Source organism: Mustela putorius, unplaced genomic scaffold (genome assembly GCF_011764305.1).
Source record: "Mustela putorius furo isolate JIRA1106 unplaced genomic scaffold, ASM1176430v1.1 tig00003853_pilon_pilon_pilon, whole genome shotgun sequence".
Classification (NCBI taxonomy): domain Eukaryota; kingdom Metazoa; phylum Chordata; class Mammalia; order Carnivora; family Mustelidae; genus Mustela; species Mustela putorius.
In genome coordinates, this window is record NW_025422005.1 from 61,189,910 (window position 1) to 61,215,606 (window position 25,697).

General features: G+C 34.9%; 1 protein-coding gene across 1 annotated transcript in view; it reads right to left on the reverse strand.

Annotated features, from left to right (window-relative positions):
- Positions 1–25,697, reverse strand: part of LRRIQ3 (leucine rich repeats and IQ motif containing 3) — a 221,244-nt gene that overhangs the window by 130,257 nt on the left and 65,290 nt on the right. The window contains exon 4 of the mRNA XM_004758195.3: positions 24,249–24,382. Coding sequence (XP_004758252.1) covers positions 24,249–24,382 — 134 coding nt within the window. The remainder of the gene's footprint in view (positions 1–24,248; positions 24,383–25,697) is intronic.

The following is a 25,697-nucleotide window of genomic DNA, read 5'->3' on the forward strand; positions in this document are numbered from 1 at the left end:
TTCAATTGCCTGAAGTATGACCGACTAAATACCCTGACCGATTTTCTTGCTAAAAATGAAAAAAAAAAGGGTAAAATATAATTCATGGGTAAGGACAAATATGTATATTCCTTAGAATCTAAACCCAATTAAAGCAGTAGGTCAAAGAGATAAGCAGGGAGTCTGAATCCAGCTTTCAACCTTACGACAATTACTTCACTCAGATAATCTTAACCTTTGGTATTATGGATAGCCTTGAGTATTCAAGAAGAGGAGAGTGTAAGGTCTGATCAGGATGGTAATTACACAGGGAAACCTTCCCAAAATCTAGGATCAAATGAAATGTAGCTCCAGTATAAAGGTGAATTATAATAACCACCACTATCACTATTTTCCTCACTCTACAAATTGTCAGAGGAAGAATATTGCTTTCTTGGGCTTACCTTTGTCCCTGGATGAAAGAAAGCTCATAAGATGCTAAGTATAGATGCTGAATAAGCAAGTGTGAGATATATGCAAAATTCATAAGATGTGTTAAGGATAGACAGTAAGTAAGTTAGTAGCCTGAAAAAATGCACTATATAGAAAAACAGGTATATACATTCATTGGCTGATATAAAGAATGAAATTAAAGTATTATAGAATAGAAAGGAATGGGAGAATTAACATCTTAAAAATTTCATAAAGCACTGATCACATCATCTCCAGATATACAGTTGTGTTTCCCACAGAATCATGCATCCATCAGGAACCGAATATGACCCCATGCATATTCTGCTTAAAACATGCAAGTAATATTTTTAACTGCTAGTAAGTTATCAGTTACTTAACAGCTATGGTGAGGCACACTTTTCCCTGCATTTCTCTAATAAATTTAGAGTGTGTTGTCCCTAGAACAATTCCTAACTGTTGAAGACCATCACATTAACTGTTGAAGACCAATTATCGGCAGAGAGGCCTGATGAAACAGTGACAGACAAAACATATGAACTTTGCTCTACACAGGATTCAGATAGTGTGGTCATTTCATCCCACTTTTGCCTACACCCACTCCATCTTTCTCCTTTTTTTCTAGCTATGTGTTTCAAGTAAACTAAATTAACTACAATACAAGTATATTAATTTGGTTTGGGAGACTTTCTATTCTGTGATCTGAGAAAGCTATCACAGCATCTAGATAATTTCCCAACACTACAGTTGGTGATGAAAATGGAATGCAATTAAAAGCCATACTAAGTGTGCAGAAATTCTCAATAAAATACTAACAAACTGAATCCAACAAAAATAATGAGAGGGAGACAAACCAAGAAACAGACTCTTAACTACAGACAATAAACTGATAGTTACCAGAGGGGAAGGGGCTAAAATAGATCATAGGGTTTGATGAGCACTGTACAATGTAGAGAATTGTTGAATTACTATACTGTATACCTGAAACTAATATAATATTGTATGTTAACTACACTGGAACTAAATTTAAAAACTTAAAAAAAAATTTGGTAGTTATTCAAATATACAGAAATATTTACTATTATACTTAGAAAGGACAGACAAGGATCACTAGATACTGAATAAAGCCTCTGCAATTGTAGACTAAGACAAACAAAATAAAGGAATGCAAGTTAAAAGTTTACAGAGCTTTTTTCCTCTCTCATATTTACAGTACTTTCCTGGACCTATAATTTTAGGGTGATAGATATTTTCTATTGGTTCATTGAATATATTGTTCATTCTTTTTTGGCTTCCATTGTTGTTGTTGAAAAATAAACTATCGGGCTAATTGTACCTTTTTATGTACAAGTGCATTCCTTAAACCCCGTCACTTATTGTATGCATTCCACTAGTTACCTCCCCTCTGATAACCATCAGTTTGTTCTCTATAGTTAAGTGTCTGTTTCTTGGTCAGTCTCTCTTTCTTTTATCCCCCTTTACTTGTGTGTTTTGTTTCTCAAATTCCACACATGATGAAATCATATTTGTCTATCTTTGACAGGCTTATTTCACTTACCATAATACTCTTTAGCCCCATCCATGTCATTACAAATGGTAAGATCTAATTCATTTTTATGGCTGAATAATATTTCATAAAACAATGGCCAAGTTATGGAAACAACCTAAGTGTCTATCGATAGATGAATGGATAAGGAAGATATGGGGTGTGTGTGTGTGTGTGTGTGTGTGTGTATGTATTTATACACACAATCCATATATTATACACATAATGCATATATATACACACAAGGTATATATTATACACACAATGCATATATATATATACACACATACACACACAATGGAATATTATATAGTATGTATATATAATGTGGTATATACATATAACATATATGTATATAATGTGTACATATATATACACACACAGACAGTGAAATATTATATGAGCTGTGTGTGTGTGTGTATATATACACACATACATACTATATCTTCCTTAACCATTCATCTGTTGATGGACACTTAGGTTGTTTCCATAATTTGGTCATTGTAGATAATGCTGCTATAAATATCAGGATGCATATATCCTTTTGAATTAGTATTTTTGTTACCTTTTTTATTATGTTCAATTAGCCAGCATAGAGTTCATCATTAGTTTTTTTTTTTTTTAATTTATTTGAGAGATCACAAGTGGGAGGAGAGGCAGGTAGAGAGTAAGAGGGGGAAGCAGGCTCCCCGCTGAGCAGAGAACCTGATGTTGGGCTTGATCCCAAGACCCTGGGATCATGATCTGAGCTGAAGGCAGAGGCCCCAACCCACTGAGCCACCCAGGTGCCACATCATTAGTTTTTGATGTAGTGTTCAACAGTTCATTCGTTGCATTTAACACCCAGTGCTCATTACCAAACATGCCCTCCTTAATACCTATCACCAGTTCCCTCATTCCTTCTGTAACCCTCAGCTTGTTTTCTGAAGTCCAGAGTCTCTCACTGTTTTTCTCCTTCTCTGATTTCCTCCCTTTCAGTTTTCCCTCCCATCCCCTGTGGTCCTCCATGCTACTCTTTATGTTCCAAAAATGAGTGAAACCATAAGATAACTGTCTTTCTCTGCCTGACGTATTTCACTTAGCACAACCTCCTCCAGTTCCATCCATATCAATGCAAATGGTGAATATTCATCCTTTCTGATGTCTGAGTAATATTCCATTGTATATACAGAGTAAATACCTAGTAATGAAACTGATGGACTGTAGTGTAGTTATACTGTAAAATTTCTGAGGAGCCTCCATACTATTTTCTAGAGTTGTACCAATTTGCATGTCCACCAATAGTGCATGAGGGTTCCTTTTTCTCCAACACCATTTCTGTCTATTTGAATTTAGCCATTTCAGTTTGAGATGAAATCTTACTGTATGTTGGATTTTCATTTCCTGATGATGAGCAATGTTGAGCATCTTTTCATGTGTCTGTTGGCCATGTATATGACTTCTTTGGAGAAATATCTGCTCATATCTTCTGCCCATTTTAACTGGATTATTTGGTTTTGGGGTGTTGAGTTTCAGAAGTTCTTTTTAAAAAATATATTTTATTTGAGAGAGAGAGATAGAGAGTTAGCATTCACCAGTGGGGGGAGGGGCAGAGGGCGAGCTAGAAGCAGACTCCCCACTGAGCACAGAGTCCCACTTCAGCCTTGATGGCAGGACCCTGAGATCATGACCTGAGCTGGCCAAATGCTTAACCAAATGAGCCACCTAGGCACCTGTAGAATTCCTTTAAATATTTTGGATAGTAAACCTTTACCAGATATGTCATTTGCAATTATCTTCTCCCATTCAGTGGATTATCTTTTAGTTTTGTTAATTATTTCCTTTGCTGTGCAAAAGATTTTTATTTTTATTTTTATTTTATTTTTATTTTGATGTGGTCTCAACAGTTTTATTTATTTTTTTCTTTTCATGCCTCAGGAAGCATATCTAGAAAAATGTTGCTATGGCTAGTGTTAGAGACATTACTGCATGAGCTCCCTTCTAGGATTTTTATGGTTGCAGGTGTCACATTTAGGTCTTTAATCCATTCTTGGTTTAGTTTTGTGTATAGTATAAGAACATGGTCCAGTTTCATTCTTTTGAATGTAGCTGTCCAGTATTGTCACCATCGGTTGAAGAGAGTTTTTCCTATTGCGTATTCTTGCCTTTTTGTTGAAGATTAATTGACCATATAATCACAGGTTTGTTTCTGGGCTTTCTATTCTATTCCATTGATCTTTATGTCTAATTTGTGACAGTTCCATACTATCTTGATTAGTATAGCTTTGTAGTATAGCTCAAAATCTGGATTGTGATACTTCCAGCTCTGTTTTTAAAGATTGTTTTAGCTATTTAAAGTCCTTTGTGGTTTGATGTGGCTGTGGCATTTTTCACCCCATTTATCACCCAGGGTTCATTCAACTGATCTGGCTGGCTAGGCAGGAACCCTTCCTCCCTTAGTGCTCCATGTGCATCCCTCACAAAGCCATATGCACTGTAGAAGAGGAGGATTTTCCCTGATAGAGGACCATTTTTCAGTCAAGGGTATATGAATAACTGTGTTCTCCTGCTAAAACCTCCAAACAAGCTCTCAACTAACTTATTTATGTGGAGGATCTGATTATTGTTTAACTGGAAGTTTCCCAACTCTCTCTTGAGATGGCAGTTTGTTCAGTAAGAAGTATCTCATCTCCTTATTGGAGGGTAAAAGTCTTATTACTATTTGGTAGAAAGGCAACTGCAAATCTCACAAAATTTTAACAAATTCCTATAATATTATTATAATACAGCCCCACCATAAACAATCTCTGGCCCCTAGCATAAGGATTTTTTTTTTAATTTAACCTCTCCAGGGAATAAGCAGAGAGGAGGGATTAAATGGAGAAGAGAGTGTCAGCTACCCAGCGGTTCAGGATTGGGTAGGAGAGTTTAACTGATTCTAAAACTGAGATTCAATAAATGTTCTTGTTTACAGCATCACGTATGCCTCTACTTCTAGAGGTTCTTAGTATCTTTAATTTGCACTAATTTCTGGGTCTTACAGTATGAATCAGCCTTACTCTTGGGCTCCTATCAAGATAGGTTATACAGCAGAGGTTGACAAACTTTTTCTTAAAGTGGAAGTTAGCGAATATTTTAGGTTCCTGAGTATTATGATCTCTTTCCCAAAAATTTAGTTATCATTGTGCCAAACAATGATAGCCAGTGCATAAAGGAATGGGTGTGACTGTGCTCCAGTAAAATTTATTTATAAAAACAGGTAATCATCCTGCAGGCCATAGTTTGAAGATCTCTAAGCTAAAGGTTTCTAAGGTCTGCAAAGTTATTACAGACACCCACCTGCTTCTAGTTTTCAAAATTTTGTTGCTCTCTTTCTCTTTGCCTTTCTTTTATCCTCTACTTTAGTAGCAGTTTAGTGGGATTTTAAGAACAAGTAGAGGAAAACTCAAGTGCCAACATAAATATAATTTTCAAAGTATGTGTTATTGAAAAAAACTCTCTAGAATTTTCATTAGGAATACATTGTAGATATATATCAACTAGGAAAGAACCAACATCTTTACTACACTGACTCATCCAATACTATGAAAATGATATATCTTTACATTTATTTTGATCTAGTTCTATCAGTAATGAAAGTTTTCTTTTTAGAGGTAATTTATATCTTTCCTTACATGTATCCTTAGTATGCGATATAAGAAAGCCATGGAAGGAAAAAAAAAAAATAAAAGATAGCCAAGGAAGTACAGTGCTCACATCTCCTTAAGAATGCACTAAGGGGAGCACAACTGACTGACAGCCCAAGGTTCCACTTTGGTTCCACTAATACATTTTCTCCAAGGCTATCCCAATCAATGCCTGAAAACATCAGGGTAAATAGTGCTAGCCAATTTCTGCCTCATACAGGATTCCTCTAATATTTAAATTTTTTTCAGGAATTTCCCCACTGATCTAGCTTAGATTTTTTTTCAGAGTTGTGCTGCTGAATTGCTTCCTACCCAGCCCCTTCTCTCTTTCCCTTCCCAGGTGTCAGGTTCATGTCTATTCCTATCTATACCAATCCTTTTAAGATATTTCTCCAAATGAATTTCTTGTACTTATTTTATTTTTGTGTCTGCCTCTTGAAGATCAAACAAACAAATGGTAGTTTTTTATAGTATTATAAATGGTATCTTTAATTTCATTTACAAATTTTTATTGTGTTTATGTAAGTGCCATTGGTTTTTGTATTATGACTTCACTAGCTTGCACATTAACAAACATGACATCTGTAGAAAATTAAAATTTTATTTGTTCCTTCCTAATCTTTTAAGTTCCTTTTTTGTCACTTTGTTTCATCATTACATGCTCAACGGAAAACATGTCCACCATCACAATGTTAAATGAAAATGTTAACAGTTGACAACCTTTTTTGTTCCTGATCTCAGCGGTAATAATTCCAATATTTCATTATTAAGTGATAATAAATGTGTTAAAAGATACCTATTATTAGATTAAGGAAGTATCCTTCTAACCTTTAACTCTGTTGAATTCGATCAACGGATTCTTGTGCAAACATTGAGATTTGTATACATGCAGTCCTCATTTTACAAGGTACTATGTAAATGAAACCTTATACATACCAGAGCTATAGCCTCACATTGTACAATTCTATCATATATTATTTTATATTGCTGAGCAATAAATTCCACAAACTTAAAAGGCTGATCTGGGTTCTTTTCTGGATACTTAGGGGAAAAAGAATATGCTTCTAAGCTCATTCAGGTAGTGGTGGAAACCAATTTCCTACATAGGACCAAAGTCACCATTTTCTTGCTGGTTATTGGTGAAGAGTCACTCCTAGCTAACAAAGTTCACCATCCCAGGTCCTTTCCATGTGATCTCTGTGTTCAAACCAGCAACAGTATATCAAATCCTTTTTGTGCTTCAACTTTCTCTGATACCCTGTTCTACTACTAGCCAGAGAAAACTCTGTTTGTAAAGTACTCAATTGATTAGGTTAGATCCACTTACATAATCTATATTAAAGCCAACTGGTTATAAGTAACCTTAAGGACATATGTAAAATACCTTTTGCCAGATAATATGATGTAATCATGGGAGTAACACCAGGGAGTAAATATGTAAGCCATCTTGGAATATGAAATCAAAAAAGATCAAATCTCAGTTACCTTGGAATCTTGCAAAATAACTTGTTCAAATAAGTTTTTTTGTTCAAAATATGTATAAATTTCAGTTAACATAATACTAGGCAAAGTGAGAAATGCCTGAGGTGTTCCCCCATATTCTGTTATGTGATTAATTTTCTAATGTTAAACTAATTTTGTATTCTAAGAATAAACCTATATTACCAATAGAGTATTATATTCTATATACCACTAGATACGATTTTCTAATATTTTTACATGTATATTCATAAGAATGGCCTGTAATTATCTTTCTTGTAATGTCCTTGTCATGTTTTGGTATTAATACTATATTGGCCTCTCAAAACAACATGAAAACTATTGTCTCTTACTCTCTGAAGAACTTGCATAAGATGGTATATAATATTTTTTAAATGTACACAGTAGTTCACCAGTAAATTTATCTAGAACTAAAGTCTCTTCATGGAAAGGACTTCAATCATGTATTCAATTTCTTTCAGGTATATAGGACTATTCAGCACTTTTGTTTTTTCTCGTGTCAATGTGAAAATTGTATTTCATCAAGAAATTTGTTTACTTCACCCAAATTATTTGGCATAAAGTTGTTCTTTTTATTCTCTTTAATGTCTGTAGGCCTGCAGCAATTATTTTTCATTTTTTATCATCAAATTGATAGGCAGAGAGAAAGAAAGAGGAAGGAGAAGGGGAGAAAGGAAGGGAAAGGGGAAAATAAGGGAAGGGAAGGGGAAGGAAGGGAAAAGAAAAATTGCATGGCCCCAATCAATAGATGCAGAAAAAAACATTTAACAAAACTCAACACCTTTACATGAAAAAATTCACAGAAAGCTAGTTAAGGAGAACTCCCTCAACTGATTAACAATATCTACAAAAATCTTTATAGCTAATATCATACTTAAAAGTACAGAAGTGTAAGTTTTCCCACTAAGATGAGGTCTAAGGCAAAGATGTCCTCTCAATACTCCTTATCAACATTCTTACTGGAAGTTCTAGCTAATGCAACAAGACAAGAAAAAGAAATTGAAGGCATACAGATTAAGGAAGAAGGAAAAAATTGCCTTCTGTTTCCAAATGATTTTCTATGTAGAAAATTTGAAAGAACTGACCAAAAAAACAAACAAAACAAAAAAGCACTCTCTTGACAGTAACAAGCAATTATATAGCAAGGTTGAAAGATACAAGGTTAATGCCAAAACTCATTCACCTTCTGATATACTAACAATGATAAAGTAAAACAAAATACCATACATTAGCACCTGTGAAAATAAAATATTCAGTTCAAATCTAACAAATATGTACAAGTTCTATTTGAGGAAAACTACATATAATCTTCTGATGAACAAAATCAAAGAGGAATAAATAAATAAGAGATCAAATGTTTCATAGATAAGAAAATTCATTATTGTAAGATTTCAGTTCATCCTAACTTATCTATAGATTCAGTGAAAACTCAAAGTCCCAGAAGATTATTTTTTGGATAGCTACAAACTGGTTCTAAAGTTTCTATTTACAGGCAAAAAATCCAGACTCAGTAACACAATACTGAAGAACAAAATTAAAGGACCAACACTACCCAAATTCAAGATTACTATAAAGCTACAATAATCAAGATAGGGTGGTATTAGCAAAAGAACAGATAAATAGATCAATGGAACAGAAGAGAGAGTTCAGAAATAGACATACATAATTACAGTCAACTAATCTTTGACAAAGGAGCAAAGGCAATACAATGGAACAAAGATAGCCTTTTTAAGAAATGATGCTGGAACATCCATTTGCAAAAAATAAATAAATGAATCTCATACAAATCATTACTTCTTTCAAGAAAATAACTCAAAATGGATCTATGACCTAAGTGTAAAATACAAAACTGTAATGTAAATGTAAAACTCTATAAGATATGCATTGGAGAAAACCTAGATGATCTTGGATATGGCAGTGCCTTTGTAGCTATGACACCAAAGCCATAATCCATGAAAGAATAAATTGATAAAGTAGATTTCATTAAAATTAAAAACTTCATCTCTATGGAAGACAAGGACAAGAGTATGAGAAGACAAGCTAGAGACTGGGAGAAACTGCAAAAGACATATCTGATAAAGGACTGTTTTCCAAAATTAACAAAGAATTCTTAAAATTCAACAATAAAAAAAAAGGGCCAGATATTAAAAAGACACCTCACCAAAGAAGGTATACAGATCTTGTATACATACAAGAAAATGTTCCATATCATATACAAACCAGTAAAATGTGAATTAAAATAACAAGAAGATACCACTACACATCTATTAGAATAGCCAAAATCTGTAACAGTGATAACACCAAATGATGGTGAGGAAGTGAGGCACCATAAATCTTCATTCATTGCTGGTGGTATTCAAAATGGTACAGCCACTTTGGAAAACAGTTTGGCAGTTGCTTATAAAACTAACAAGTTCCTACTATACAATCCTGCAATCATGCTCCCTGGTATTTTTCTAAAGGTGTTACAAACTGAGTTCCACACAAAAGCTTGTGCATGGATGTTTATAGCAGCTTCATTCATAGTTGTCAAAATTGGAAGTAACCAAGATGTTCTCCAGAAGAGGAATGGATGAAGAAATAGGTATATCCAGACAATGAAATATTATTCAGCTCTAAAAACAAATGAGTTTATCAAATAATGAAAATACATGGAGAAACCATAAGTGGATGTCACTTAGTCAATTTTAAATGTCTACATAATGTATGATTACAACTATAAATATTCTGGAATAGGTAAAATTATGAAGACAATAAAAAATCAGTGTTTGCCAGGGGTTAGAGATGATAAAAGGAATAAACAGAAAGAGTACAGAGGATTTTTGGAGGCAGAGAAAATGTACTATGTAAGTCAATAATGATGAAACATGCTATTTACATGTGTCCAACCCATAGAATACGTAACACCAAGAGTGTATTATAATGTAAACTATAGACTTTGGATAATGACTGTGTGTCAATGTAAGTTCTTCAACTTTAACAAAAGTACCACACTGGTGGGGAATATTTATAATGGGAGAGGCTATAAATGGGTAGAGGCTGGATTATTTTAGAAATCTCTATACATATTGTTTAATATTGATGAATAACTTAAACTGTTCTAAAATAAAATAAAGTCTTACTTTAAAAAAATGAACAAAAGGGTATCAAGAAAATGATAAAAGACATACAAAACCACATGAACTAGAAGTAGACAAGTTTAGGAATGCAATGATGGGACTCAGAAAAGAACCAGAACTTTAACACTCCTTTTAGAAGTAAATACTAAACTGGACAGAGCATAATGAATAAATGGAACAGAAAATGCCCTAATAGAAATAGAAGATGAAAATAGATATGTTAAAAATTAAAAAGAAATAATTAGAAAAGGAACTAATAATACATTATAATGACATTAAGTACCTATTCAACAATTATTTTAAATATATAACACCAACCTTAAAACAAAAAAAAATCTAAAACGAATTTTAACTTTATTAAATATGCTCACAGTTGGAATGCCTGAGTGGCTCAGTGGGTTAAAACCTCTGCCTTCGGCTCGGGTCGGGATCTCAGGATCCTGGGATTGAGCGGTGCATCAGCTCTCTGCTCAGTGGAGAGCCTGCTTCTCTTCCTCTCTCTGCCTGCCTCTCTGCCTAATTGTGATCTCTATCTATCAAATAAATAAATAATCTTAAAAAAAAACCTTTAAAAAATTTTTTTTGTATAATATTTTATTTTTTATAAGCATATATTTTTATCCCCAGGGGTACAGGTCTGTGAATCAACAGGTTTACACACTTCACAGCACTCACCAAAACACATACCATCCCCAATGTCCATAATACCACCCCCTTCTCCCAAACCCCCTCCCCCCAGCAACCCTCAGTTTGTTTTGTGAGATTAAGAGTCACTTATGGTTTGTCTCCCTCCCAATCCCATCTTCTTTCATTTATTCTTCTCGTACCCACTTAAGCCCCCATGTTGCATCACCACTTCCTCATATCAGGGAGATCATATGATAGTTGTCTTTCTCTGCTTGACTTATTTCGCTAAGCATGATACGCTCTAGTTCCATCCATGTTGTCGCAAATGGCAAGATTTCATTTCTTTTGATGGCTGCATAGTATTCCATTGTGTATATATACCACATCTTCTTGATCCATTCATCTGTTGATGGACATCTAGGTTCTTTCCATAGTTTGGCTATTGTGGACATTGCTGCTATAAACATTCGAGTACACGTGCCCCTTTGGATCACTACGTTTGTATCTTTAGGGTAAATACCCAATAGTGCAATTGCTGGGTCATAGGGCAGTTCTATTTTCAACATTTTGAGGAACCTCCATGCTGTTTTCCAGAGAGGTTGCACCAGCTTGCATTCCCACCAACTGTGTAGGAGGGTTCCCCTTTCTCCGCATCCTCGCCAGCATCTGTCATTTCCTGACTTGTTGATTTTAGCCATTCTGACTGGTGTGAGGTGATATCTCATTGTGGTTTTGATTTGTATTTCCCTGATGCCGAGTGATATGGAGCACTTTTTCATGTGTCTGTTGGCCATCTGGATGTCTTCTTTGCAGAAATGTCTGTTCATGTCCTCTGCCCATTTCTTGATTGGATTATTTGTTCTTTGGGTGTTGAGTTTGCTAAGTTCTTTATAGATTCTGGACACTAGTCCTTTATCTGATATGTCGTTTGCAAATATCTTCTCCCATTCTGTCAGTTGTCTTTTGATTTTGTTAACTGTTTCCTTTGCTGTGCAAAAGCTTTTGATCTTGATGAAATCCCAATAGTTCATTTTTGCCCTTGCTTCCCTTGCCTTTTGCGTTCTTCCTAGGAAGATGTTGCTGCGGCTGAGGTCGAAGAGGTTGCTGCCTGTGTTCTCCTCAAGGATTTTGATGGATTCCTTTCGCACATTGAGGTCCTTCATCCATTTTGAGTCTATTTTCGTGTGTGGTGTAAGGAAATGGTCCAATTTCATTTTTCTGCATGTGGCTGTCCAATTTTCCCAGCACCATTTATTGAAGAGGCTGTCTTTTTTCCACTGGACATTCTTTCCTGCTTTGTCGAAGATTAGTTGACCATAGAGTTGAGAGTCTATTTCTGGGCTCTCTATTCTGTTCCATTGATCTATGGGTCTGTTTTTGTGCCAGTACCATGCTGTCTTGATGATGACAGCTTTGTAGTAGAGCTTGAAGTCCGGAATTGTGATGCCACCAACATTGGCTTTCTTTTTCAATATCCCTTTAGCTATTCGAGGTCTTTTCTGGTTCCATATAAATTTTAGAATTATTTGTTCCATTTCTTTGAAAAAGATGGATGGTACTTTCATAAGAATTGCATTAAATGTGTAGATTGCTTTAGGTAGCATAGACATTTTCACAATATTTATTCTTCCAATCCAGGAGCATGGAACATTTTTCCATTTCTTTGTGTCTTCCTCAATTTCTTTCATGAGTACTTTATAGTTTTCTCAGTATAGATTCTGTGTCTCTTTGGTTAGGTTTATTCCTAGGTATCTTATGGTTTTGGGTGCAATTGTAAATGGGATTGACTCCTTAATTTCCCTTTCTTCTGTCTTGCTGTTGTTGTAGAGATATGCAACTGATTTCTGTGCATTGATTTTATATCCTGACACTTTACTGAATTCCTGTATAAGTTCTAGCAGTTTTGGAGTGGAGTCCTTTGGGTTTTCCACATATAGTATCATATCATCTGCGAAGAGTGATAATTTGACTTCTTCTTTGCCGATTTGGATGCCTTTAATTTCCTTTTGTTGTCTGATTGCTGAGGCTAGGACCTCTAGTACGATGTTGAATAGCAGTGGTGATAATGGACATCCCTGCCGTGTTCCTGACCTTAGCGGAAAAGCTTTCAGTTTTTCTCCATTGAGAAGATATTTGCGATGGGTTTTTCATAGATGGCTTTGATGATATTGAGGTATGTGCCCTCTATCCCTACACTTTGAAGAGTTTTGATCAGGAAGGGATGCTGTACTTTGTCAAATGCTTTTTCAGCATCTATTGAGAGTATCATATGGTTCTTGTAATCAATGAAATAGAAACCAAAAAAACAATAGAACAAATCAACAAAAGTAGGAGCTGGTTCTTTGAAAGAATTAATAAAATTGATAAACCCCTGGCCAGACTTATCAAAAAGAAAAGAGAAAGGACCCAAATAAATAAAATCATGAATGAAAGAGGAGAGATCACAACTAACACCAACGAAATACAAACTATTATAAGAACATACTATGAGCAACTCTACGGCAATAAATTTGACAATCTGGAAGAAATGGATGCATTCCTAGAAACATATAAACTACCACAACTGAACCAGGAAGAAATAGAAAGCCTGAACAGACCCATAACCAGTAAGGAGATTGAAACAGTCATTAAAAATCTCCAAACAAACAAAAGCCCAGGGCCAGACGGCTTCCCGGGGGAATTCTACCAAACATTTAAAGAAGAACTAATTCCTATTCTTCTAAATCTGTTCCAAAAAATAGAAATGGAAGGAAAACTTCCAAACTCATTTTATGAGGCCAGCATCACCTTGATCCCAAAACCAAACAAGGATCCCACCCAAAAAGAGAGCTATAGACCAATATCCTTGATGAATACAGATGTGAAAATACTCAACAAAATACTAGCCAATAGGATTCAACAGTACATTAAAAAGATTATTCACCACGACCAAGTGGGATTTATTCCAGGGCTGCAAGGTTGGTTCAACATCTGCAAATCAGTCAATGTGATACAACACATCAATAAAAGAAAGAATAAAAAATTTTTTAAAACATGCTCACAATTAATAGTAGTTTATGTATAGTAATTATAGCAATTCTGAACTATTTTGTGTCCATTAGAATTAGGCTAATGAGTAAAATTATTGATAATTTTGGCAACTAAAATTCACATGATCAAAGAAGGAAAGTTTAATGTAAAATGAAGAAAGGCAGTGAAGAACCACTTGTGCTGGATTAGCATTTAAAGTATCAACATGTGTTCATGATATAAAAAATAAACAATTTTCTATCCAGTCTGCCAAAATGGCCAAAGAACAATGACACTCTAATAGCAATAAACACCCAATTCCCAGATACTGACTGGTCTTCAAACACAATTCCCTACTAAAAAGACCAGGGCTCTTAAGAAAATATTATAGGAAGAAAAATAAGAAGAGCACAGCATTTGGGATATGTTAAACAACAGAACTCAACTTTTGCAAATTTCCACACATGGTTTCATTTCTTTACAACTAACCACAAATATATAATGCTGTCTGCCATTGGATATATATCCTAACATCTCAACCAAGTTTAAATTCTTAATGCCTCATCTATAAAATAGAAAATCAGGACAAATTTAAAAGCTCTGCTGTATTAAATGATATAAAGTGGGTTAAAGTATGTAATATAGTATTTTACATACACTACACATTCGGTAAATTTTTTCCTACTTTTTCCAGTATTTTATCCTTTTTAATCCCACAATGCAGCCAATAATCCTTCCTATTAACTCAACATAGCTGCTGTTACTTAGATTTAGTAGGCTGCCAACCTGATCATAATAATTCACTCTAAAAATAAAAATGTACTTCCCTGAGACTTCTGGGGAAGTTGGTGAAGTAAGAGGATCCTAGGTTCACTTCATCCCATGGACACACCAAGAAAACACCCATATTAGTATAAATAATTCAGAAAACAACCTAAAGTTTGGCGGAACAAATTCTCCACAACCAAATGTAGAGAAATGGCCATATAGAAGAGGGTAGGAAGGGAACAGAGGTGCTTGGGAGACAAATTGACCTGCAGGGCAGTATAAGCAAGGGAAGGATGCCACCATTTCCCTTTTCCACTCCACACTCTAGATACAGAGACACTTGTGAGAACCACTACAGCATGAATACTTTCCACCCAGCTTGCTAACAGTGTGCCCTGATTCTGCACTCTTCTGCAGATCTACCCCGGAAGGAATTTTCTGAGGTGGGTGTAGGTCCTCTCCCAGACCAGACTAGACTAGCTGAGACTTGCTTACACTGCATATTTCATTCCCACACTCTCCTGTAGACCCTTTATATCAACATATCCTTGGCAAGAGTGCTAAAAGCAGTGCCACAGTTGGAACTGTGCAAGCAAACCTGACAGGGGTCAGTACCACCTTAAAGTGATTCCTGCCTCAGGGAGAGGTGCAGAAAACCACACACACCTTTTCAACTACTGCCTCAGCCACAGGCTGGGGGCAGACATCTGATCTGACTGCAGGCTCCACTCACAATAAAAGCTTCTCAGGGGACAACACAGTGATAGTGCCCTGCAATTCAGTGCTCCCATAGCTCTGGAAATTCCCTGGTCTCATTCAACTGAATCCCAAGATGGGCCATTCTGGACAAATCACAGCAAAAGAGCTAAATGAAATGTAGATAAGCAATATTCTTTTTTTTTTTTAAGATTTTATTTATTTATTTATTTATTTATTTATTTGACAGAGATCACAAGTAGACAGAGAGGCAGACAGAGAGAGAGAGGGAAGCAGGCTTCCTGCTGAGCAGCGAGCCTAATGCAGGACTCGATCCCAGAACCCTGAAATCATGACCTGAGCCAAAGGCAGTGGCTTAACCCACTGAGCCACCCAGGTGCTCCGATAAGCAATATTCTTAATAGAGCATTTAAAGTAATGGCCATAAAAGATACTCACCAGACCCGAGAAAAAAGTGGAGGACCTCAGTGAGACCTTCAACAAAGAGACAGAAAACAGAGAAAAAGAACCACCTGAAATGAAGAACTCAGTAACTAAAATTAGAAATATATTACATTGAATAAATACTAGACTAGGTGAAGCAGAAGAAAGGATAAGCAAGTTAAAGGACATAGAAATGGAAAGCCAACAAGCTGAATAGGAGAGAGGGAAAAATAAGAAAAACTGAACACAGGCTAAGGAAATTCAGTGACACCCTCAAGTATAGTAACATTCACATTATAGGGATCTCAGAAGTAGAAGATAAAGAAAAGGGGGTAGAAAATTATTTGAAGAAATAATAGCTGAAAACTTCCCAAATCTGGAGAAGGAAATAGAAATCCACATCTAGGAGGCACAGAGAACTCCCAACAAAATCAACTCAAAGAGACTCATATTGCTATATAAGCAATCAAGGTGGAAAGTTAGCAATAAAGAGAATTATAAAAGCAGCAAGAGAAAAGAAAATGGTTTTGTCCAAGGGGAATCCCAAAAGGTTAATAGCTGACTTTTTCAGCAGAAGTTTTACAGGCAGAATAGAGTGGCCTGAAAGGGGGGGAAAAAAAAATCTGCAACAAGGAATACTCTATCTAGCAAGGCTATCTTTCAAAATAGAAAGAGAGATAAAGAGTATCTCAGGCAAACAAAACTTAAAGAAATTCATTACCACTAAATCAACCTTATATTAAATGTTAAAGGGGACTCTTTGAGTGGAAAGGAAAGACTATAAACAGAAGCAAGAAAAGTAGGAAAACCAAAAGCAGTAAAATGAGCCCTATCTATAAAAATCAGTCAAGGGATTCACAAAATAAAAGGATATAAAGTAAGATAACATATACATTAAAATTTAGAGGGGGAGAAGAAAAAATTTAATCTTTTTAGAATGGGTTCAATGTTAAGTAACCATTAACTTAATATAGACTGCTACACACATAAGATATTAATACAAACCTAATGGTAACTACAAATCAAAAACTGGTAATAGATATGCAAAAAATAAAGGGAAAGAAATCGAGGTATATCACTAAAGAAAGCCAACAAACTGTGAGATAAGAGACCAAGAGAAAAAAGAAACAGGGAAGAACTAAAAAAACAACACAGTAACCAGGAACAAAATGGCAATAAGTACATACCTATTAAAAATTATTTTGAATGTAAATGGACTAAATACTCCAATCAAATGACACAGGGCAAGAGAATGGATAAAAAAGAAAGACCCATCTATATGCTCCTATCCAAATGACCTATAGACACAGGCAGATTAAAAATTGAGGAATGGAAAAGCATTTGTCATGCAAATGGACGTGAAAAGAAATCTGGGGTGTCAATATTTATATAGGACAAAATAGAATTTAAAACAAAGACTGTAAGAAAAGACAAAGAAGGATACTACATAATCATAAAGGAAATAATCCAACAAGATGATATAACAATTGTAAATATTTATGCATCCAACATGTGAGCACCTAAATATATAAAGCAGCTAATAACAAACATAAAGGAAGTAATCATTAATACAATAATACTGGGTGACTTTAACACTCCACTTACATTAATGGGTAAAAAAAATCAACGAGGAAACAGTAGCTTTGAATGACACATTGGACTGGGTGAATATAACAGACACATTCAGAATATTCTATCCTAAAATAGGAGAATACAGTCTTTTCAAGTGCACTTGGAACATTCTTCAGAATAGATCACATGTAATGCTACAAAAGAAGTCTCAACAAATTCAAAAAGATTGCAGCCATATCATACATCTTTTCTGACCACAACACTATGAAACTAGAAATTAACCACAAGAAAAAGTCTGGAAAGAACACAAATAGATAGAGGTTAAATAAAATGCTACTGAACATCAAATGGGTCAACCAAGTAATCAAAGAGGAAATAAAAAATTACATGGAAACAACTAAAAGTGAAAACAAATAGATCCCAAACCTTTGGGATGCAGCAAGAGCTATTCAAAGAGAGTTTATAGCATTATAGACCTACCTCAAAAAGAAAAAAAAATCTCAAATATATATTAATTTTACATTTAAAGGATGTAGAGAAAAAAGCAAACAAAACCCAAGACAAGTAGAAGGAAGGAAATAATAAAAATTAGAACAGAAATAAATGAAATAGAAACTTTAAAAGAACAGTTCAATTAAATCAAGAAGTGATTCTTTGAAAAGATCAACAAAATTTTTAAACCTTTAGCCAGATTCGTGTGAGAGAACGAGTTGGGGGGAGATTCAAATAAACAAAATCAGAAATGAAAGAGGAGATATAATGACCAACAACAGAGAAATACAAGGGATTGTGAGAGAACATTATGAAAAATGATATGACAACAAATTGAATAATCTTTAAGAAATGGATAAATTCCTAGAATCTCATAGCTTCCCAAACTGAATCAAGAAGGAATAAAAAATTTGAACAGATGATTGCCAGCAATGAAACTGAATCAGTAAAAAAAAAAAAAAAAAAAAAAAAAAAAAAACAACAAACAAAAGCAAAAGTCTTTGGGGCCCCTGGGTGGCTCAGTAGGTTAAGCCTCTGCCTTCAGCTCAGGTCACGATCTCAGGGTCCTGGGATCAAGCTCCGCATCGGGCTCTCTGCTCAGCAATGAGCCTGCTTACCCCCCTTCTCTGCCTGCCTCTCTGCCTACTTGTTATCTTTGTCAAATAAACAAATAAAAATCTTAAAAAAAAAAAAAAAAGGTCGTCTAAGACCAGATGGCTTCACAGGTGAATTCTACCACACATGTAAAGTGGAGTTAATATCTATTCCTTACAAACTATTCCAAAAAAATAGAATAGGAAGGAAAACTTCCAAATTCATTCTATGAGACCAGCATTACCTTGATACCAAAATCAGATAAAACCATCACAAGGGGCACCTGGGTGGGTCAGTAGGTTAAGCCACTGCCTTCAGCTCAGGTCATGATCCCAGGGTCCTGGGATCAAGTCCTGCATCAGGCTCTCTGCTCAGTAGGGAGCCTCTTCTCCTCCTCCCCCTCTCTGCCTACCTCTCTGCCTACTTGCCATCTCTGTCAAATAAATAAAATCTTACACACACACACACACACACACAAAAGAGAACTACTGATTGATATCTCTGATAGATCTGATAGATATGAACACAGAAGTCCTCAAGAAATATTAGGAACTGAATTCAACAATACATTAAAAAAATATATATTCAGGGACGCCAGGGTGGCTCAGTTGGTTAAGCAGCTGCCTTCGGCTCAGGTCATGATCCCAGCGTCCTGGGATCGAGTCCCACATCAGGCTCCTTGCTCGGCGGGGAGCCTGCTTCTCCCACTGCCTCTGCCTGCCATTCTGTCTGCCTGTGCTCGCTCTCTCCCCCTTTCTCTCTCTGATAAATAAATAAAATCTTTAAAAAAAAAATATTCAGGGCGCCTGGGTGGCTCAGTGGGTTAAGCCGCTGCCTTCGGCTCAGGTCATGATCTCAGGGTCCTGGGATCGAGTCCCGCGTCGGGCTTGTGGCTCAGTGGGTTAAGCCGCTGCCTTCGGCTCAGGTCATGATCTCAGGGTCCTGGGATCGAGTCCCGCGTCGGGCTTTCTGCTCAGCAGGGAGCCTGCTTCCCTCTCTCTCTCTCTCTCTCTCTGCCTGCTTCTCCATCTACTTGTGATTTCTCTCTGTCAAATAAATAAATAAAATCAAAAAATATATATATTCAGACCATCAAGTGGGATTTATTCCTGGGATGCAAGAGTGGTTCAATATTTGCAAATCAGTCAATGTAACAAATTACAAGAAGAGAAAGGATAAAAACCATATTTCAACAGAGGCAAATGACAAAGTACAATTTGACAAAGTACAATGACAAAGCAATCTGACAAAGTACAACATCCATTCATGATTAAAAAAAAACAAAGTAGGTTTAGAGAGAATATGTCTCAACATAATTAATGCCATTAAAAACACACACACACACACAGCTAACATCATACTGAATGGTGAGAAATTGAAAGATATCCTCAAGATCAGGAACAAGGCAAGGATGCTACTCTCACACTTTTATTCAACATAGGACTTGAAGTCCTAGTCACAGCAATCAAACAAGAAAAATAAATAAAGCCATCCAAAGTGGTAAGAAAGAAGTAAAACTTTCACTATTCACAGATGACATGATATTATATATAGAAAACCCTGAAGACCACCAAAAACTAGATTAAACACTACTAGAAATGGTGAATAAATTCAGTAAGGTCACAGGATACAAAATCAATACACAGAAATCCACTGTATTCTATATAATAAACCAATATAAATAACAAATATAAAATGAGTAATTAAGATAACAGTCCCACTTACAATTTCACCAAAAATAATAATATGTTCAGTAATAAACTTAAGGAGGTAAAAGACCAGTACTCTGAAAACTACAAAACATTGATGAAAGAAACTGATAATGATACAAACAAATGGAAAGATAACTCATGTCCATGGATTGGGGAAACAAATATTGTTAAAATGTCCATACCATCCAAAGCAGTTTATAGATTTAATGCAATCCTTATAAAAATACCAACAGCATTTTTCATAGAACTAAAACAAATAACCCTAAAATTTGTATGGAACCACAAAAGACCTCAAATAGCCAGAGCGATCTTGAAAAAGAATAATAATACTGGAAGAATCACAGTCTCAGATTTCAAGAAACACTACAAAGTTGTACTAATCAAAATAGTATAGTACTGACACAGATATAGACACAGTTATTAGTGGAATAGAATAGAGATCTCAGAAATAAACCCACAATTATATGGTCAATTAATTTTCACCAAAGCAATAAAGGATATACAAAGGGAAAAAGTCTTTTCAACAAATGGTGCTGGGAAACTGGACAGGTAAATGTAAAAGAATGAAACTGGACCATTTTCTTATACCAGACACAAAAACAAACTGAAATACTGAATACCTAAATGTGAGACCTGCAACCATAAAAATCTTAGAAGAGAACATAGGCACCAGTATCTCTAACATTGGCCATAGCTACATTTTTCTCAATGTGCCTCCTAAGGCAAGGGAAACAAAGGCAAAAATAAACTCAGGACTAAATCTTCTACACAGCAAAGGAAACCATCAACAAAACTAAAAGACAATCTGCTGAATGGGAGGAGACATTTGCAAGTGGCATATCCAGTAAAAGTTCATATATAAAATATATAAAGAACTTACAAAACCCAACACCCCCAAAAAACAAATAATCCAATTAAAATTGGGCAGAAGATATGAAGAGACATTTCTCCAAAGAAAATACACAGATGGCCAAGAGACACATGAAAAGATGCTCACCATCACTTATCACCAGGGAAATACAAATCAAAATGACAATGAAATATCACCACAAATCTGTCAGAATGGCTAAAATAAAAAACACAAGAAACAAGTGTTGGTGAAGATGTGGAAAAAAAGAACCCTCGTGCACTATTGGTAGGAGTGCAAACTTGTACAGCCACTGTGGAAAACAGCATGAAGATTCCTCAAAAAATTGAAATTACCATGTGATCCAGTAATCGCACTATTGGGTATTTACCCAAAGAGTACAAAAGCACTAATCTGAAAACATGTATGCACCCCTATGTTTACTATAGCAGTATTCACAAGAGCCGCATCATGAAAACAACCCAAGTATCTATTGATCAATGAATGGATAAAGTAAAAGTGGTGTGTATATAAACACCACACACACATAATTACTCAGTCATAAAAAAGAATGAACTCTTGTCATCTACAACAACATGGATGGATCTAAAGGGCATAGTGCTAAGTGAAATAAGTCAGGCAGAGAAAGACAAATATCGTATGATTTCACTGGTGTGTAGAATCTAAGAAACAAAACAAAGGAAAAAAGAGAGAAATCAAGAAACAAACTCTAACTATAGAGAACAAACTGATGGTTACCAGAGGGGAGTTGAAGAGATGGGTGAAATAAATAGAGGGGGTTAAGAGTACACTTATGATAAGCACTGAGTAGTTTGTAGAATGGTTGAGTCATTATGTTGTGTACCTGAAACTGACTTAACAGTTATGTTAATTATACTGGAATTAAAGTTTTTTTAAAAATTAAAAATTGCACCTCCCTTGCACAGTTTCATCTACATCAGAGGTACCATTACTTTAAAAGATAATAGCATTAATCATAACAATTTTCTCAATTTAGGCAATATATGATATTTCAAGTCTGTACATAAAGTTTCAAGCAGTTTAAATGAACAGTTTTAAAGCATGGTGCAAAGTATTTGGGTGTGGAAATGGCTGGAAATTAACATATGACAGGACTAATTATTTGTACTTTTAGGCACTCTCCGAGGAGCTTTATATATTGCCCAGTTCCTTTCTGTTTTCCCTTTCCATAGATGAATCCAGATATACTTTTCCGATTCTAACTTCCACAATCTATCTATGTATTTATCAACTGAGCAAACTATGTTTTGAGCACCTAACATATGTCAAGCACTCTGTTACATAATAGAGATAGAGAATGTACAATACATCTGGAGATAGAGATAATTGTACAGACAACTGTAATATAGCATGTTAAGTGCTCATGATAATGACAGTATGTTATGAACATTGTCAGAGCAAATATCCCAGCCATTTTCCCAAAGCAAATTGGTAGCAATTGGAAGATTATAAATTGTTGAATAAAATTAGATTTATATTTTTGAAAGATTGCTATGTGTATGCTGTTGCAAATGTTATTAGAAGGAAACAGGAATCAAAAAAGAAAAAAAAAGAGTGTGTTTCCCATGGAATCAAATAATTCAGAGAGTACAAGTTATAACAACAATAATGACAATATTTAAAATATAGCAATTAATAAGAATGTGTTATGCTTTATATTCATGATTTTAAATTCCCACAAGCAAAGAGTGAAATAAGTCCTGCTTTTCGCCCCTGCTCTATCCCATTCAGCATATGAGGAAAGTTGGCCTCAGAGCAGTTAAGTAATGGGCCTAATGGAACAGCATTTTAAAGAGAAAAATAATTCAAATCAGTCTGCCTTGAACCACTGTGTCATTTATTATTACTGATGTCTCTTTCCACAAAGCTCATTCAAATTCTGTTCACTCTTGCTAAATGTTCAGAAATTATTTCCATGCATAAGGTTTTTATCTCATGTTACATGAATATTAAAGGAAATCTTGATTCTAAAAGAGAAAAACTCAATATTGGGGGCATAAACTAAAGACAAGTCCCTTTAATTAGATGTTTATTTCATGTAAAATGCATACTAAATTTAAATGGAACATATGAGATAGAAATAATATTTTAAGTGTATATATACCTGTCAGTAACTGTGTAACTTTCCCACATCTTTTATTCCAAATCATTTTATGTGCCCTAATCTGTGAGCCCACTCTCTCTTGCACTTTGACCTTAGTTTGAAAAGTATATGGGACCTCTTCCTCAGAAGTTTTAGGTACTGTATTTTGGTTGATTTGCTACTTGTCCCTCATACTTATTTCTCTTTATCAGGGCTATTGCAATCTTTGATTTAGCACATGCAGGATAATTCAGAACATTTTCTCAACCTAGTCACATAATGTTGAATATCATTTCAGTGAAACTTCTTAAATCTTGCTTTCTCAGGGAATGCCCAATGCCCAACTTTAGATCTACTTAATCCTACCTATATTTCAGGGCTAATTATCATTTCTGTCTTCTGAACTCTGCCATTTTGCAGTGAAGAATACACTATATGAGAATATTCTTTTTTTTTTTTGTATGTTTGGTGTTCGGCACAACTAATACAAATAAGTTTATGGCAGAGTAGCCTACCTTATTGCCCCAATTACAATGCTGAGAGATTCTTGCAAGAAAAGTTTTCCTCTATTTGCAAATGTCAGCCATTGGAAAGGAATACAGGAAACAAAGAGAGAGGAAAAGACAACTAACCAAAAAATAAGTAGATTGATGTGGCAGCAGATATTTCTGCAAAATTATCTTCACACACCCCCAAAATATGTAATCTTCACGTATTTCATGATTTGCATTTCTATTGTATCCCTTTGTATATATACAACTTATATTCCTAATACATCCCATTATATGAGAGAAATTAAAATTTTTCACTGATATTTTTAAGCTTAATAAAAGAAAGCTATCTGCATCAATGATTAATAAGAGCTTTATTGATTGGCTGTTTATATGGCAAATTTAAAATTAAAAAAGTATCAATTTATATTACACTAAATACTAAAATATTGCCACAGAGTACGTGGTATTTTCCTTAAAACTATTTCAAAACTCTATAAAATATCATTTTGATAGAGACTACAAAAATACAAAAAAGAGAATATTATTAGAAAATTGCCTTTTCATCAGATTTTATATTATTTTAATATTCAAATAGTAAAGAAAACATACCTCGTGTTTTTCCGAACTAAGAAACCACGTATCCATCTTTGAACAATCAAAACTGGAGAATTATGAGCCAGAATTTCATTAATTTTTGAGATAATATGCTTGATATTATTAATTTCATCATCATAGGTTGATCCCTGTATAGTGAAAATATATTTAATATTTATATTTCATGAAAGTATTTCCAAGGGACATTTTAAAATTGCTAGTCTAGTAATAAAAGCTATTAAAATGTTCACAAGTATCTTATAGGCATAATAGTTATATAATAAATACATTTTCTTTTTTTTTTAGATTTTTATTTATTTATTTGACAGACAGAGATCACGAGTAGGCAGAGAGGCAGGTAGAGGGAGAGAGAGAGAGAGAGAGGAAGAAGCAGGCTCCTTGTTGAGCAGAGAGCCCGATGTGGGGCTCGATCCCAGGACCCTGGGATCATGACCTGACTTGAAGGCAGAGGCTTTAACCAACTGAGCCACCCAGGCGCCCCAATAAATACATTTTCATAACTATTTTATTAGATCATAATACCAAAAATTAGTAGCACAAAATGATTTCAATTTTCTACATAAAATGCAAGACCCATGATGATAAATTTCTTCATTCTAGACTCTTTTCCCAATCTGATAACATAAATATAAAATTTTGACCATAGTCATGTTGATCTTTAAAAGGTGGTGGCATGAGTAGTTATTCAATGAAACTCTAAAAGTATTCTGTGGTTTCCCATAGGAAACTGACATATGTTAGATTCACAGAATAATTTACAGTAGTTCAAAATTTGTTGCAGCTTAACTAGAATGTTGGACATTTTATCAGGTTACAGCTCATTCCCATGAGGAGAAATATTCTTTAGTACCTTTAAAGAAATTATCTCTAAGATCTATGCCTGCAAAATTTTAGATTTGGGATCATATAGACTCCCTATAACCTACTGATCATTTGATGGGTTAGAAATAATGCTACTTTACTTACATTTTGAATGTAAGGGTTATACATGAAAAACCTAAAATTTTTATTGTTTGTAAGTCACCCACCCTGAAAATTACCAACCCACCACTTCATGTCCTCTTTTCTGCCTATATACTCAATCAGCTATGTACACCCAGCAAAAGAAATCACAAAGCATTGCAAATTAGTACTACTATGGGTTTATATTTATAAAAATGCATTACTAATTAACAACAGCTTTACATGGCCCTGGCTTGCTTCCATTCCACTAAGAGCTACTGCAATTGTTCAGTTCTGTTCTCTACACTCTTTTTAAGTATTTTCCCTAGGACTCTCTAAACATCTCTTCACAGAGGAAACAGGGCCATAAATTGAACTCCATCAAACAAATCTCTTCCATTAGCTACAGTTAACTGTATTCCCATTTAACTATATTCCTATCTCTTCTGAATAGGAATGCCTTCTATTCAACCTTAAAACAAGAAATATTTCCCTTCCTGT